Source organism: Astatotilapia calliptera, chromosome 8 (genome assembly GCF_964374335.1).
Source record: "Astatotilapia calliptera chromosome 8, fAstCal68.1, whole genome shotgun sequence".
In the NCBI taxonomy this organism is placed as follows: Eukaryota; Metazoa; Chordata; class Actinopteri; order Cichliformes; family Cichlidae; genus Astatotilapia; species Astatotilapia calliptera.
In genome coordinates this window covers 15,926,958-15,943,755 of record NC_137429.1, presented here as the reverse complement: position 1 = coordinate 15,943,755, position 16,798 = coordinate 15,926,958, and the positions used below count along the sequence as shown (strand labels likewise).

Here is a 16,798-nt window from a genome sequence, read left to right as displayed (position 1 = left end):
CCGTGTCCATTTTATTAGGTACAGCTGTACAGCTGCTCATTAACGTAAATATCCAGCAATCATGTGGCAACATGCTTTTGTGAATGTAGACATATTCAACCCTCAAACTGAGGATCAGAAAGACGATTTAAGTGACTTTAAACATAATGGGTTCGTCTGGGTGTTTCAGAAACTGATGATCTACTGGGTTTTCCCCACATAACTGCCTTTAGGGCTCACAGAGAACAGTTTGAAAAGGAGAAAATTTCCAGTGAGGAGCCGCTTGTTGTGTGAAAATAACTTTATGCCTATTTTGATGTCAGAGTTCAGCTGTTGCAACTAAGGTATGCAGGTGAACAGATGGGCTATAGCAGCAGAAGACCACACTGGGTCCCAGTCTGGTCAGCTAAGAACAGGAAGCTTCACTTTCAAGGTTCAAGGTTCTTTATTCGTCACATGCATAGTTATACAGGCATAACACATAGTGAAATTTCTGCTGTGACATTCAGATGGTAGGGTCAGAATTTGGTGTAACTACCATGAAGGCGTGGATCCATCCTGCCTTCCATAAGTGATGCAGGTGTTGTAACGTTGTGGTGGATATCTTGGAACATGTTAGGTCTCAGTAGAAATTGAGCATCGTTTAAACATCACAGCCCACCTGAGTATCATTCCTGACTATCTCCATCCTTTTATCACCACAGTGTACCATCTTCTGCATTCTGCTTCCAGCTGGTTATTGTGCCATCTCACAAAGCTAGGTGTACTTAGCTGGTGAGTGTATATTTCTCCTCTATTTATTGTAAAGGAGTCAAAAACTAAAGTATTTACCGTCTCACCCTGCACAGCAAATGACTTACAGTAATTCTGTATAAATCAACTGCTTATCATACACAAACTTATGACTGAAAAATAGAAATAAAATTATCAAACTGCCCTTTCAACATCCAATCGTATAACCTATCAATAATCTTTATCTTCTTATGCCTGATGCTTGTAAATTTTCTCACCAGACTTTTATCACAACCAACTGCTTCTGCTGGAGGTTTCTTCTATTAAGAGGCAGATTTTCCTTCCCACTGTCACCAGGTTCTTGCCAATAGTGGAGTAGATCAAATATTTCTTTCTGCAGAGGAGCTTTTCATTTTTAAAGCTGACTCGTGTGAATTTAAAGAAACATCAACACTCAAAAACAAGTCGCGTTCGCTTTCATTTTATTCTTTGGAATCATTTTTGGCATTTTGCACAGCGCAATAGTGAATGAATAATGAAAAAACAAACAAATGTAGCAGTCAGCATACGGTATAAAAATGCAGTTGCAGTGACGTGGATAATTTCTGCAATACAAAGCAAATATATTAAAAGGGGATTTCCTTGCACAACAGGAAAAATTCTCAAATGATGTATAAATGTATGCTTCTTTTTACACCTGGTAGCAAAACGTAATTTTCATTTCATTTAAACACACTGTGTTTTTGTTTCTGAGCCGTGATAAAGTTTGTAACCTTGCACTGAAAGTCCATGGTTAAAATAAAATAGGGCTGGTTTGGGTTGGATGATTCTGTCTTCCTCCTCATCTCTCTGCTGACTCAGATATTCTTCAAAATTTACAAAGAGTCCAGCTCCGCCCTAACTCCCACAGTAACAAAAAAATGAAAAAAAAAGAGAGAACTGAGAGTCACATTAGGGCTTCTTCTCAGGGCAGGCTGGCGAAGACCTGCTGGGCCCTCAACCAAAGAGCTTGATGAAGCAGGGGTGGCAGTAGGGTTTGTTCTCCTGCTCCTTGAAGCAGCCTTTGCTCAGCGGCTTCAGGCAGAAGTGACACACGAGGTGATGCGGGTGGAATTTGGCCCCCATTGCGGTGACGCAGCGCCCCAGGATGGGCTGCTGGCAGGCCTGACACATGCTGCCGCGGGACTGGTGGTAGTGGGCCTCGCACAGCGGCTTGCCCTCGTGCTCGAAAAAGCTGCCGTTGACGAAGGGGCTGTAGCACTCCTGGAAACGAGAGGAAGCGACACAGCGAGACCTAGTCACAACGCTGACTCATGCAACTCTAATTACAGCGTTTTCATGTGAAATGACAACTTTCCCATGACATAATTCCAGCTTATTTGTGTTTTGTTTTTTGCATGAACTTCCTCATTGAGGTTTCATTGCACAGCCATCGTGATCTATTTGCCACGGAGCAGATTCAGTGTGTCAGCTGTGGGTTAGGAGACTCCTCAAAGGATAAATATGAGCTCACTGGTCTCATAGATGTTCAATCTGGGAAATTTAGAATCGGCCTTACAAAGAAAAAAATCAATCACTGAATCAACTCACTTCTATTTGAGGTGCTCCTAGGACAGGAAATATATCATTAAATGCATTTATTTTCACAGCAAGGTTGTGTTTAAGCTAAAAAACAAAACAAAACCCTGTTTCGACACACGACCACGAACACACTGAATCTTTTCTAGTGATGCTCCACCAACAGGAGCAGTCTCCAAGCATTCATCCAAATTCAGCTGAAATCAGGCAAGAAGGAGAACAGAGAGCAGCAGCAAACATAGACGACATAAATGCATTTATAAAGGCAAATAAAGGTTAGGAGAAATAAGTAAAACTGAGGTACCGTTTAAGCCATGACATTTAGCAAGCTGTTATTTATAAATCCAGAAAAGCTTCCCTTTAATTAAGACGCCTTCGTCTGCCACATCTTTGCAGTAAAAGACAGATGTGGCCAGTGTTAATATAAAAGTCCTGGTAATGTCTTACCTGTGCATGTGGCATATTTGTGTTCTGCTATTCTATCACCAATAGTCTTTTTATTGTCTAGGTTAGACGTAACCTGGCTGTGAAAATAAAGGTATTTTAACTTTATTTTGAAAAGGGACTTCCTTGGTATTAAAGGATGTAAATTCCTCTTAATCTCCTCATAACCTCTCATGGTGTTCTCCAACCTTTCTGACCTTTTTCAGAGCAAATTAACCTGAAACGACCTGTAAGCCTAACGCATCAATTAATGCTGCAACTCTTGATCAAGTAAAATGCAACACTCACCCGACATACAAAGCACTGTGGGTGCCAGAGAGAGTTTAGAGCTGAGATGTAGTTTTCCAGGATGGGCTGGCTGCAGCCTTGACAGCGGGAAGCAAACAGAGTCAAGAAGCACTGCTGGCAGTACTGCTGGCCCTCACGGTCATGGAAACCTGCAGAGGACATCGCCACAGTTTGACTCAGCTCAAGAGCTCTTTTGATAAATGTCAGATTTACTGTATAATATCACAGATTTAAAAAGGAAAATCAGTCCAAACCTTTTCTTTGTGACTGCGGTTTGTGCAACATTACATTTTATTGATCTGAACTAGGTGAGGGACCAGACAAAGAGCGATTCAGAAGACCCCCATGAAAAGAATATCGAGGGAACAGTTTACCCTGCCCGGGATAGGGTTACCGGGGCCCCGCCCTGGAGCCAGGCCCGGGGAGGGTGCCCGAGGGCGAGCGTCTGGTGGCCGGGCCTTAGTCCATGGGGCCCGGCCGGGCACAGCCCGAAGAGGAGACATGGGCCCATCCTCCCGCAGGCCCACCACCCGCAGGAGGCGCCATAGGGGTCGGGTGCATTGTGAGCCGGGTGGCGGCCAGGAGCGGAGGCCCTGGCGGACCGACCCCCGGCTGCCAAGACTGGCAATAGGGACATGGAATGTCACCTCTCTGGTGGGGAAGGAGCCTGAGTTGGTGCGTGAGGTTGAGAGGTACCGGCTAGATATAGTTGGGCTCACCTCTACGCATTGTCTGGGCTCTGGAACCAGTCTCCTGGAGAGGGGCTGGACTCTGTCTCAGTCTGGAGTTGCCCCTGGTGAGAGGCGGCGGGCTGGGGTGGGTATTCTTATATCCCCTCGGCTTGCTGCCGGTACGTTGGGGTTTTTCCCGGTGGACGAGAGGGTTTGTTCCCTGCGCCTTAGGGTCGGGGAACGGGTCCTGACTGTCATCTGCGCTTATGCGCCGAGTGGCAGTTCGGAGTACCCAGCCTTCTTAGAGTCCCTGGGGGGGGTGCTGGAAGGTGCTCCACCTGGAGACTCTGTTGTCCTGCTGGGAGACTTCAATGCTCACGTGGGTAACGACAGCGAGACCTGGAGGGGCGTGATTGGGAGGAACGGCCTCCCTGATCTGAACCCGAGCGGTGCTTTGTTATTGGACTTCTGTGCTAATCACAGTTTGGCCATAACGAACACCCTGTTCGAACATAAGAGTGTCCATAAGTGCACGTGGCACCAGGATGCTCTAGGCCGTAGGTCGATGATCGATTTTGTAATCGTATCACCAGACCTGCGACCATATGTTCTGGACACTCGGGTAAAGAGAGGGGCTGAGCTGTCAACTGATCACCACCTGGTGGTGAGTTGGATCAGGTGGCGGGGGAGGACGCTGGACAGACCTGGTGCACCTAAACGCGTAGTGAGGGTGTGCTGGGAACGTCTAGCAGAGGCCCCAGTCCGCGAGATCTTCAACGCACACCTCCGGCAGAGCTTCAACAGCATTCCGAGGGAGACTGGGGACATTGAGTCCGAATGGACCATGTTCAGCGTCTCCATTGCCGAAGCTGCTGCATTGAGCTGCGGCCGCAAGGTGGTTGGTGCCTGCCGTGGTGGTAATCCCCGAACCAAATGGTGGACACCAGAGGTGAAGGGAGCCACCAGGCTGAAGAAGGAGGCCTATCGGGCTTGGTTAGCCTGTGGGACTCCGGAGGCAGCCGACAGGTATCGACAGGCCAAGCGGAATGCGGCTCGGGCAGTGGCTGAAGCAAAAACTCGGGTGTGGGAGGAGTTCGGAGAGGCCATGGAAAAAGACTTTCGGACTGCCTCGAAGAGATTCTGGCAAACCGTCAGGCGTCTCAGGAGGGGAAAGCGGTGCTCTACCTGCACTGTGTATAGTGCTGGCGGAGCGCTGTTGACGTCGACTGAGAAAATTGTCGGGCGGTGGAAGGAATACTTCGAGGACCTCCTTAATCCCACTGACACGTCTTCCGGGGAGGAAGCAGAGTCTGGGGATGAGGGGTGTGACCCACCGATTTCCGGGGGCGAGGTCACTGAGGCAGTTAAACAACTCCTTGGTGGCAGAGCCCCTGGTGTCGATGAGGTCCGCCCCGAGTTCCTGAAGGCTCTGGACGTTGTAGGGCTGTCTTGGTTGACACGTCTCTGCAATGTTGCGTGGAGATCAGGGGCAGTACCTGTGGACTGGCAGACCGGGGTGGTGGTCCCCATCTTCAAGAAGGGGGACCGGAGGGTGTGTTCCAACTACAGGGGGATCACACTCCTCAGCCTCCCCGGGAAAGTCTATGCCAGGGTGCTGGAGAGGAGGGTTCGTCCGCTAGTCGAACCTCGGATACAGGAGGAACAATGCGGTTTTCGTCCTGGTCGCGGAACACTGGACCAGCTCTTTGTCCTCTCCAGGATACTTGAGGGTGCATGGGAGTTTGCCCAACCAGTCTACATGTGTTTTGTGGACCTGGAGAAGGCATTCGACCGTGTCCCTCGGGGCGTCCTGTGGGAGGTGTTGCGCGAGTATGGGGTGTCTGGCCCATTGCTACGGGCCATTCAATCCCTATACAACCGTTGCAAGAGCTTGGTTCGCATTGCCGGCAATAAGTCGGACTCGTTCCCGGTGGGTGATGGGCTCCGCCAAGGCTGCCCTTTGTCTCCGGTTCTGTTCATAATTTTTATGGACAGGATTTCTAGGCGCAGCCAAGTGGCGGAGGGCTTTCGCTTTGGTGGCCTCAGAATCTCATCTCTGATTTTTGCGGATGATGTGGTTCTGTTGGCTTCATCGGGTGAGGGCCTCCAGCTCGCACTGGAGCGGTTCGCAGCCGAGTGTAACGCAGCGGGAATGAGGATCAGCACCTCCAAATCTGAGGCCATGGTTCTCAGCCGGAAAAGGGTGGAGTGCCCACTCCGGGTCGGGGATGAGTTCCTGCCCCAAGTGGAGGAGTTCAAGTATCTCGGGGTCTTGTTCGCGAGTGATGGGAGAAGGGAGCTGGAGATCGACAGACGGATTGGGGCTGCGGCTGCAGTAATGCGGACGCTGCACCGGTCAGTCGTGGTGAAGAGGGAGCTGAGTGTAAAAGCGAAGCTCTCAATTTACCGGTCGATCTACGTCCCTACCCTCACCTATGGCCACGAGCTGTGGGTAGTGACCGAAAGAACGAGATCGCGGATACAAGCGGCGGAAATGAGCTTCCTCCGAAGGGTGGCTGGCCTCTCCCTTAGAGATAGGGTGAGAAGTTCGGCCATCCGGGAGGGGCTTAGAGTAGAGCAGCTGCTGCTCCACATCGAAAGGAGCCAGCTGAGGTGGTTCGGGCATCTGGCAAGGATGCCCCCTGGGCGCCTCCTGGGCGAGGTGTTCCAGGCATGTCCCACCGGGAGGAGGCCCCGGGGCAGACCCAGGACACGCTGGAGAGATTATATCTCTCGGCTGGCCTGGGAACGCCTTGGTATTCCCCCGGACAAGCTGGAGGAGGTGGCTGGGGAGAGGGAGGTCTGGACCTCTTTGCTTAGGCTGCTACCCCCGCGACCCGACCTCGGATAAGCGGATGAAGATGGATGGATGGATGGATGATCTGAACTAACAACGGCCGGCTGTATTTTTCCATCTCAGAGCTCGTGCTGCTTTAAATTTGGCCATTTTCTTGCCAAGGAAATACAGAGACTCAGTGTTTTGCCTCGAAATTCACGGCAGAGTGAAACTGCCGATATAACCCCGATCCCAAAAAAAGTTAGGAAACCGTGTAAACTGGAAATAAAAGCGGAATGCAGAGATTTGCTAATGTTTTCGACCTCATATTTGAAAACAGCACAAAGACAAATTGTCAGATGTTGAAAGTGGTCATTTAAACCAATTTTCAAGCTCTTAACACTATCATGAACCAAATCACTGAGAACCTGCACAGACAATTTAGGAATAATGTATCCAAAGTTTTTACAAATTAAAAGGAATGTAAGGTTTTAATCAGTTAACTTGCACAATGTCAATAAAAAAAACTCACAGAAGAAATCTCTGTGGGCAACCTCAAAAACAAAGTGCTGTTATCTTCTGACCCTTAAGTAGTTCTGCCTTACAAAAATGACAAGATTGCTGCTTGGCTTCAGGAATACTTCTGAAAACTACTGTCAGTCCATCCCTGTCTCTGCAAATATATTTTAAAACTCTACCATGCCATGAAGCTCCCAGCACACAGTGTCAGTGCTGATGTTAATTCCACTCTGCAGTTACTGAGACAGCAGAGCGTCGCCGATCTTGTTGCTCCTCAGCAACTTTGCCTGATCTGTCAGTTCATGGCTGAGCTGCTGTGGTTCCTAAATACTTTCACTTTTAAATAAGCACCACGTAAACTCGATGGTGGAATATCTGAGGAGGGAGGAAATTTCACAATCTGACCTCTTGAATTCACATAGACGTAGGCTGCCGGGGGATTCCCATGATGCATTGAGTTTTTCCTTTCCAGTCACCTTTCTCACTCACTATGTATTAATAGACCTCTCTGCATTGAATTATATCTGTTATTAACCTCTGTCTCTCTTCCACAGCATGTCTTTATCCCGTCTTCCTTCTCTCACCCTAACCAGTCACCCCCCTCCCTGAGCCTGGTTCTGCTGGAGGTTTCTTCCTGTTAAAAGGGAGTTTTTCCTTCCCACTGTTGCCAAAGTGTTTGCTCATAGGGGGTCATATGATTGTTGGGTTTTTCTCTGTATCTATGAAGCGCCTTGAGGCGACTTATGTTGTGATTTGGCGCTATATAAATAAAATTGAATTGAATTGAATTGAATTCGACGAGTTCTTTAGAACGACGCATTCCTTTACAAATGTTGCAACGACAGACTGCATGGTTATACACCAGCATTCAAAGATTAAGAGGTGTGGCCTTAAACCCTTCAGTTATATAACGTGATATGAACGTAGATACAAAAACATGGCCGCCTACAGTCATGGACACTGCAACTTTGTTATCTTTTCAAAAAATTAGTAAATTTGTGCAAATGTCTGAATATCTGTCATGACCCCACTAGTCATGAAACATTCAGACAGGATGTAGCCTTTTTTAATGTAAGGTTAAAATCAAATGTTCTAGGGTCTCGAAGTGCAAACTGTAAGTTATTATAAACTCTGAAACTGGTTGTAATGTTTAAAATAATCTAATAATTTAATAAATGAGATAAGATGTGCTTTATTTACCGCAAAAGGTAGGAATTTCCTGAAATATATATAGTATAAAACTTTCAATAACATTATAAAATGCTGTCTGAATGCTAATGGATGTATGGTATAAAGGGCTTCATGTAAGTGTGGCCTGACTGCAATGTATTGTTACCCCTGACAGGAATTAACAGCACCACCCATTACCTTCCTCTCCAAAGGCGCGGCTGCACTTCACACAGCAGAAACACTCTGGGTGCCAGTTCTTGTCCAGAGCCGTGACCATTTTCTACACAACGATTAAAGTGAAAAAAAGAGAAAGTTACAGAGCTTTAGGTGGGCTGTGATATCGATCTGAGCTCTTTAAATAAGCTCAGAGTTGAGTAACAGAAACATGTTCCCATCTCAGCGGCTCACGTTCAGTATGGGTTTGTTGCAGTGCGCGCAGTGAGGGGAGAACAGCGTGAAGTAGTCCGGCTCGCAGTACGGCCGCCCGTCCTTCTCGAAGAAGTTTCGACTGCCCAGCTCCGTCTCACACTCGGTGCACACGAAGTGCTCGGGGTGCCACACCTTCCCCAGAGCTGTCACCACCTGCACAAACAGCCAGGTCAACTCAAGTGAGGGTCTTCCTCATCACATGTCTGACAGATATATTCTGACTGCTCACCTGTCCGACAACCGGCTTTTGGCAGGCTGAGCAGTTCCCCTTAGAGGACGTTTGCACTCCTTGTCGGGTCAGGTCTGATTGGAGGAGCCCCAGCATGCTGTCCAGTGAGCCTCCTGATGAAGGAGGCTGAGGAGGGGCAGCGGCCGGCTGCTGCGGTGATGCTGTAACGGGCGCTGGAGTGACAGGCGCAGCTGGCTGAGAGAAGACAAAGCACAGAGTCCTTATGATGTTAATTCTTTGGGAGTTTATCATCACTCCACAGATGGTGGAAATTAATTTGTTTGGAAGAAACCAATGTGAGGAAAAGTCAAATCATAACAATACTGCACATAGTTTGAGCCAAGGCTCTACACATGTCTCTCTGCTCTGCCTGGAGACTTTAGCCTGGTTAGTCATGGATATGCAGTGGAGACGTTTCCTTTTTAAGACTCTGTTCCCACAGCAGTCTTGTTTATCACTCACAGCTGGACTGCATACTGAAACTAAACAGCCTTATAATGACAGAACTGCCTGCTCTGCTCGCAAGCCGACTCACCAAAAAGGAGAGAACTAGATTATACGCTGTTCCAAAAGCTGATCTTTAAGCTGACTACTGACAATCTGAAGCTATTTTAGACTCTGGAAAAATTAAGACCAAGACTAATTTTCATCCACAAGCCATATCTGGTGACTGATCTGTACCAGCAGGCATGTGCTGTGGCCAGCAGGCTGCACAGTAACAGTGTAGCCATTATGAAGTCAACTCAACCTCTACAGGGATCCAACACTAATATTAGCATTCTGTAAAAGTCATATAGTGAGCGCCGCTGTGAATTTACAAGTAAAAAGTTGACAGGTTAGCATTTTCATGCAGCTGTGGGTGACTCTTACGGTGCTCTGGACTCTGAAGTCAGACAGCGAAGCCATCAGCTTGTCCAGTTCCAATGTGGCCGATGTTGCAGAAGGCTTCGCAGAGCTAAAACACCGAAATCAAACCCACAGATTACACACATGATCAGAAACATGCTAAAATGCTGCACACTCGCACATGTGCAAATATGGATTTTTACTTGCAATAAAAAAATAATACTGCAGGTTTTTAAATGTAAGCAGATTTTAAAGGGGTGCGTTTGCATAAAACAGACCTACTTCCTCAGTCGTATACAGTGATACTCAGACAGATTATACTCTCTTATTTCCCTGTGGATTTGGTACCTGGAGGAGGAGGTTGGTGCTTTATCCTTGATATTATCCCTCTCATCTTTCTTAGAAGAAGGGAACTGAGCCAGGATCTCATCTAACAACAAAACAGGATCATAGATAAGAAATCTGATTTAAACACGAGGATTTAAAACACACGCACACATGCTAACCTGTGATGTTAAACTGGGTGGCGTTGAGTTCCTGTAGCAGATGGTCCAGTTCACTCAGACCTCCCCCCAGCAGCGAGGAGGAAGAGAAGGCCAGAGGAGGATCTGCGCTTCGGGGAGAGCGCGGTTTACACACTGTGCTGCAGGGAGACAGATAATATTAACAATAAAAGGCATTAAAAAAACAAAGTATAAACAATGTTGTTGGACTCGTTATGCGAGGAGGAGAATTCTCTCGCTTGCTTAAAAACCACACATTGCTTTGCAAAGAGTGATGTAAAGAAAATGAATGAGATTCCTAACAGGGTTTGGGTTCATACATCAACATGCTGACACACTATCTCTCCGTGTAAAACACTCTATCCCAGTCCATCAAAACTTCACATGCCAGCTGTGCTCAAAATGTGCAACTCTGCAGCACATGCTGAGCTGCTTCCCTGAGACAGAGGGACACTTTAGGCACCCTGATTAAGTCCTGAGGGTCACCCAATGGAAAAGAAGCCATTATCATCAGCTAGCACATCTGGGACCGGCAGCTGCTGGTGGATTAGAACAAACACATTTTCATCAGATCATCACACCCAACTGGCGGAAACCAGTTGCTGTTGTGTTAGAGTCCTTGGGGTGTTTCATTATGCTAGAGGCTAACACCTGCCCAGGATTATTGCTTTGGTGGGTCTTTAAGAAGAAGCTCCCTAAGTACGAGCAGATAGCTGAAAGCAGGGAAGCTGCTGTCCTTGGATTTCATTACACTGGGCATCGAGGGAAAACTGAGGAATCTGCAACACCCCACATGTGGTAGAGAGAGCCTCGAGATGGCTGTGGCAAGAGAGGAAAACCATGGAACAAACAGGTAGCAAGCCATCTGGACACAAGCTGAGGTCTGATCACCTTCAGCTGGGCAATTTAGAGGAAAGAGCCAAAACAATAATGATGATGTGTTGGCTTGTGGTATTTTGAACAAGGCTAAAAGCAGCAGGAAATTTAGATGCCTTAAACCTGGCTCAGAATTACATGTCATACAGTTAATTCTTCTTTTATTAGGTACTCCACGCTAGTTCAGGTCCTTCAGAACTGCTTTAATTCTGTGAGGCGTAGATTTAACAAAGTGCTGGAAACATGTCTACATGCCAAAATACACTGAGTTGCTGCCGTGTGATTGGCTGTTTAGATATTTGTGTTTACAAACAGCAGAACAAGTAATGAATTTGCCGGTGATCCTGTGAGCAATGGAAAAAGACATCTATGAAGGAGTTACCTGTATAATTTGTCAGGGGTGGAGTTCTGTGTAGTCTTCATTGCTGAAGAAACGGTCTAAGAGACAAAACAGACGAGTGATCAAACAAACTTTATCAAAGCCTCGGCATAATCAGGAAGAAAGAAAACTGGTATGAACGTGGCCCGGATTGACCACCTGCTGCGGGGTGTATGCAGGAGGCGGCGGCCGGCTCTGGGCTGGGTCCTGGGTGGTGGGATCGGCATTTTGAGGCGGGTCAGAGGTGAGCAGGACGGGACACCGAGGTAAAGGGGAGCCTGTGTTCTCCAGATCAGCAAGGAGGGCATCTGGAAGGGAGAGAGAAGTTTCTGTAGCACCACAGAAGCCACATTTCATGTCACAAACATTCATGGTTGTCACTAATGGTGCCAAGTTTATTTACCAAGTATTAAAAGTCAATCAAGAGATTCAAGTTAAGAAAGTAATTTAAAAAGCATGCAAAGTATTACGCTGCATGACAAGAAGGTATTAAGTTGAGTTAAACGACAGACGAGACGAAACACATACAAACGCATGCACAGGCAGCTACGTACCAAACACAACAATACGAGGACTGAGAGGGTAGTTAAGCGGCTCAGGCACTCCTGAGGAGACACAGACAGCCTTTTGTGACCAATACAGCAGCAGCAACTCAGCCCACACACCGAGACACAACACAGAGGACAGCGAGCGCTGGCGGACGCTCGTCACTCAGAGGACAGGACAGTCAGAACCGGCGCAGCTCAGAGATAGTCCACTGACGGTGAGGTCGCTCAGACGCTCAAGCGTTCCTGCATTCATATTCTAAACATGCCAGTGTGGAAAGGAAGCAGAGGAGGAAGAGTGTTTGGCAGCTGATATCTGAGTCCACTCCTCCGCCCACACACACTCACACGCTCACTCTGAAGTAGAAGCTGCACAGAAACTAAACTCACTCAAGTGTTAGCATCTACAGCTGTGTGACATCACTTATCCTGACAAGCAACCGAAGCAGACTGAAGATGAAAGAGGACTTCATATGAGTAACAGTGGTTTACCATGTATGTGTAATGACATAGCAACCATTTATTGTGAGTCCTGAAAGGGTACCAGTCCCTTTTTTTTTTTAACTTTTATATTATCAAAATGAAAATTTTGGCCTTCCCTTCCAAGAAGTTAAAATAAATAAGAAAGGTCAGTCCAGTTGTAAGCTGGTTCCAGACTGACACAGAAGACTTGTGTTACCTCAGGGTTACTGAAGTCAAGCACACAGGAGTGACACTTTTTACCAGACAGAGGCTTTTTGTACTGTATTTTAACACTTTAACATGATAGGAATGGAAAACAGGCTTATCGATAGAATTCCTTAGCCAAAGCCAGACAACAAAATATCCCGACTTTTGATCCCGTGTACAAACAAATCCAATCATGTGGCTGACAAACATCCTGTCTCGAGTGCTTGAAGAAAGGCATCTGGACTTAGTTTGTGAAGATGTTTTGCCTCTCATCCAAGAGCTGACGGAGAGTCCCAGGTATTTAACAGCTACAGGGGAGGCAAAACATTCACCCTGTGGCAGCTGGGAGAGGCTAAAGGGCCCCGAGACTCTGAACTGGATAATCGGAAAAGAATGGATGGATGGTAAAAAGTCCACTTGCTTTAATTTCTGGACCTGGATGCCTGAGAACTCAAACTTAACGTCCTCAATTTGTAAAGCCCAAGCTAACGTAACCATAACAACATCATTGTGACATCATCAGCAGATGTTAGAAATGTGCAGGTGTACGACGTGAGAGCGTGCAAAGTGTTCGAAAGCACTTTATCTAAAAAAACTTTGGAAGCTTGTAAATTAGGTCTGAGGATCCTGATAACAGATGGTGGATATTTAAAATTCCAAATTTCTTTAAAAGACCTTCAAATGTTTTCAGTAAACAGTTTACAGTGATGCAATATCTATTACATTTTGGTTAAAAGAAAAAAAAAAGTACTTTCTTGGGGGGGTTCTGGTACTTCTGTATTATTACGAGTCATGCAAGTCAGAGCTTTGTAGAAAACAATAAGGTTTTCCAGTCTTGATTACTACTTGGAAGCAGGTGAATGGTCTTTCCATGAAACCTCCTCCCAAAGCCACGGATGACACATCTCAGGCACTCCTCAGATGTGGAGTAACTGCTTCATCTAGTATTATCACACTCTTTCTTGTATTGCAGCTGTGACTCAGTGTGACAGACGAGCATTGCACAACTGGTTTTCTTAGTTATTGATGTAGAAAAAGAACAGCATTTAGTCACACTGCCAGATAATTCCGGCCTATTTAATGGATGAAATTTGACGTGTCCATTTTCTGCATGCTGATTTACGAGCTGCAGGTCAGAGTTCATTCGTGGCTTTGGAGAAACCGTCACAGGGTGACTTCCCATCTAAAGCAGCTACGCAAGGCTCGTCACATTATGAATCATGAATTTCTAATTCAGAATCTGGTGAAGTGCTATGTTCTAAACCTACGCTGCTCGGCCATGTGTCACAAAACTTGAGTTTGCCCGGCCCGAGCACACCGCTGTGGTCATTTCTACCCCGGATGATTCACACTTCTGGTACGACCATGCGGTGAGAACCGTGTGCATATACTACTGGCCCTCCACCTCCCTGCTGTGCTGTGTGTCTCTCACACACACACAGACACACACACACACACATACTCGAAGAGGCTGAGCAGCACATATAAGGAGCTGAACTTCTCTCAATGGGAATTATGACCATATTTAGAGCGGCCTGCAGACTTGTTTGTCTTGGCCGTAGGCCTCTCTAACAAGTGGTCTCTCTCTCGCCGAAAGCCTCGCCAAATCCGATGCATAAACTTACAACACTGTTGGACGACAGCGCAAGCCAAGACTCTCAAACATGGCGCTCAAGCCCAGCACCTCCGTGTCACCGTGTGCAATCCGATCCAGATGTGCCCAGATGTGTACACCATGCCATTTTTTCCCCCTCCTCGTGTTGCTTGAGAAGCACAAATGCTCCACTCTTGAAGCGTACTTGGTGAAAAAACAGAAGAAACTCCCAGAGAGAATGGGCAGCTGAGGCAAAAGCCATGTCTATTTTCCTTGAACTCTGTGGCTTTTACAAATAGCAGCATTGCCCCGGGCTATTTCAGGGCCTTTCCAACACACAGCTATTTTCTGACACAAAGAGTCAGCTTCCCATCATGTTGTTTTAGAGAAAAGAAGACATTTGCTTCCAGTATCATTCAGAAATGGGGGGGATGCTCTCTGATGCTGTCTTCTCTCATGTCTTCAATTCCTTCAAAATGGAAAACACTCTCTTCAACATTATGTGGCACTCCATCCATCCATAACTTGTTAATGTTAATGGACAGACATGCCTGCTCTGGACCCCTTTAAATCGAATTTTCAGAGCTTTTTATTGTATTTGCAGGCCGTGCAGGAAGACCCGAGTGAAGGTCGGGCAGATGTAGAGCAGTGCACGGGTTCATGTGTTACCTGCATGTATTTGTGGGTATGTGCCCCTGCACAATGAAGGTAAAACACAGCTCTACAAACATCTAAAATATTGGCATGTATGAGTTATTATAAGAAATTTCCTCACTGTTGCTGACTGGGAACTTGTACCACTCATTTTTTTTAAAAAGTATTTCCTACTGCTTTCCATTGCTCCTTATGTTACAGCCCCTCTTTTCTACATGTCCTTGTAAGCCAGGGATCTGTACTCTATGACTGCCAGAATCAACATAGACCTTATTTCCTCCGTTTGGGCACACCACCCCTTCCCCACAGATCCCTTCAAGATATCTCAACATGTAGTTACAAGGCATGAAACGAAGAGCAGCTGTAATACTCACCCAAATCCTCCATGATAGGATCTCAGCCGACTGTTTCCCTCTTTGTGACACAGCGCAGACACCATTAATCAGTAGTGATGACCGTGGATCACAGCTGGATAGAAGGTCTCGGCGCTATTGTCTGCGTCGGTCCTGAATAACTTCTTGGGCACCGTTATCCGCCAACAGAAGGAGGAGGAGGAAGAGGAGGAGGGCGTCCCGTCTCTTTTTTTTCCAACACGGCTCTCTTCCTGTGTAATGCCTACCAGGACCTCAGAGCGAGGAAGGCGTAGTTAAATAAATGCGGTTACAAACTCGCATTCCCCGGACACGAGACGTCACCCTGGACATTCCTAGTCCATATTTGGGATCGAAAATTAAGGATTTAGTGGCTCTAAGAGAGGACGCGCCGCTGCTTCTGCTGCAAGCGTGTAGTTCTGAAAACAGAAAATATTGGAAATGACGCTCATTTTCCCGGTTTTGTTTTCGTTTTCAGGGTTTTAATACCAGGACCTTCCCATTTTTGGTTTCTTTACGTACTTGTTTCATTTCCGTGTGCGTGCATAGGACTAAAAATCCAACACAATATTAGTGAGATATTAGTGATTCACACTTTGAAAGCGTTTTTTTCTTTTCCTTTTGGGTGTGTGGGGTATTTTTTATAAGGCTATAGAAAAAGAACAGAAACTATACGCGTATCCCAAAGCCAGTTTTCAAAGTTTTCTCCGCTCAGTGTCAGGATTAGGATATATCCAATTTTTTTTTATTGAATTTTATTTCAATTCTTAAGTCAGACTTATTCGAATTAATACACACTAAATTTTTAAATTAGGAGAAACGGAAAAGTCACCTGAAATAAAAGAACTTAAGCGATAGTGTACAAAGCAATAAAATAAAATAAGAATGTGCAGGAAATGACTTTCGTTGTATCGTTTGTCAGCACAACCAGCCTGGTGAGGCTTTTTATTTATTGGAGATGTTAGGATGTATCTGTCGTCTTACTCTGAAAGTAAAACTATTACTAAAACGTTTTCAAACAATAAAAACTTTATTTATTAACTATTCTATTTTATATTTTGGCAACTGGATGCAGGGTTAGTCAAAGCGTTACAAAGCGTAAGTTGTAGAATTGACAGCAACCTGTTTACAGTGAAACTAACTTGGAAATAATTAAGTTGTTGTTGTTTTTTAACTAAAACTCCCATCTTACTGGTTATATGGTTTTCACACTGAAACTGCACAGCTTATGATCATCTTGTTGCTGTACTCCCACTTTGACATGTATCACTCACCTTAATATCGCTGCAGACCAAATCCATTCCCAGCGCTCCCTGACAGCACTGGTCTCACCTAGCAGGACAGAAAAGGTGGCAGAACGGGACCAAGGTACAGAGGCCCAAACCAACAGCCCTTCCTAAAATCACCACAGATCAAAACCTGGACTCTGTATGAGAGTGCTCCCTGACACCATTTTTGTGATTGTTTTATGACAAAAGCTTTATTTAGAAAAATAAAGGCTAAGAATGAATGTGTCAGACTTTTGAAGGAGCACGACACTGGTAAA

The 16,798-nt window shown here is 46.1% G+C and overlaps 1 protein-coding gene across 2 annotated transcripts; it reads right to left on the bottom strand.

Annotated features, from left to right (window-relative positions):
- Positions 1-1,176: 1,176 nt before the first annotated feature.
- On the bottom strand, positions 1,177-15,523 carry LOC113019342 (transforming growth factor beta-1-induced transcript 1 protein). 2 transcript variants are annotated; one of them, XM_026162981.2, is made up of 12 exons: positions 15,256-15,523; positions 11,974-12,024; positions 11,579-11,727; positions 11,423-11,478; positions 10,168-10,304; positions 10,010-10,091; positions 9,686-9,770; positions 8,816-9,010; positions 8,566-8,739; positions 8,356-8,437; positions 3,022-3,170; positions 1,177-1,974 (listed from the first exon to the last, which is right to left on the bottom strand). In XM_026162981.2, exons 1-12 carry the CDS (start codon positions 15,266-15,268, stop codon positions 1,708-1,710), a joined length of 1,440 nt encoding a protein of 479 aa, XP_026018766.1. In that variant the 5' UTR covers positions 15,269-15,523; the 3' UTR covers positions 1,177-1,707. The 2 variants fall into 2 exon arrangements, with proteins under 2 accessions (XP_026018766.1, XP_026018767.1); XM_026162982.2 differs by lacking the exon at positions 11,974-12,024.
- Between the last annotated feature and the right edge of the window lie 1,275 nt (positions 15,524-16,798).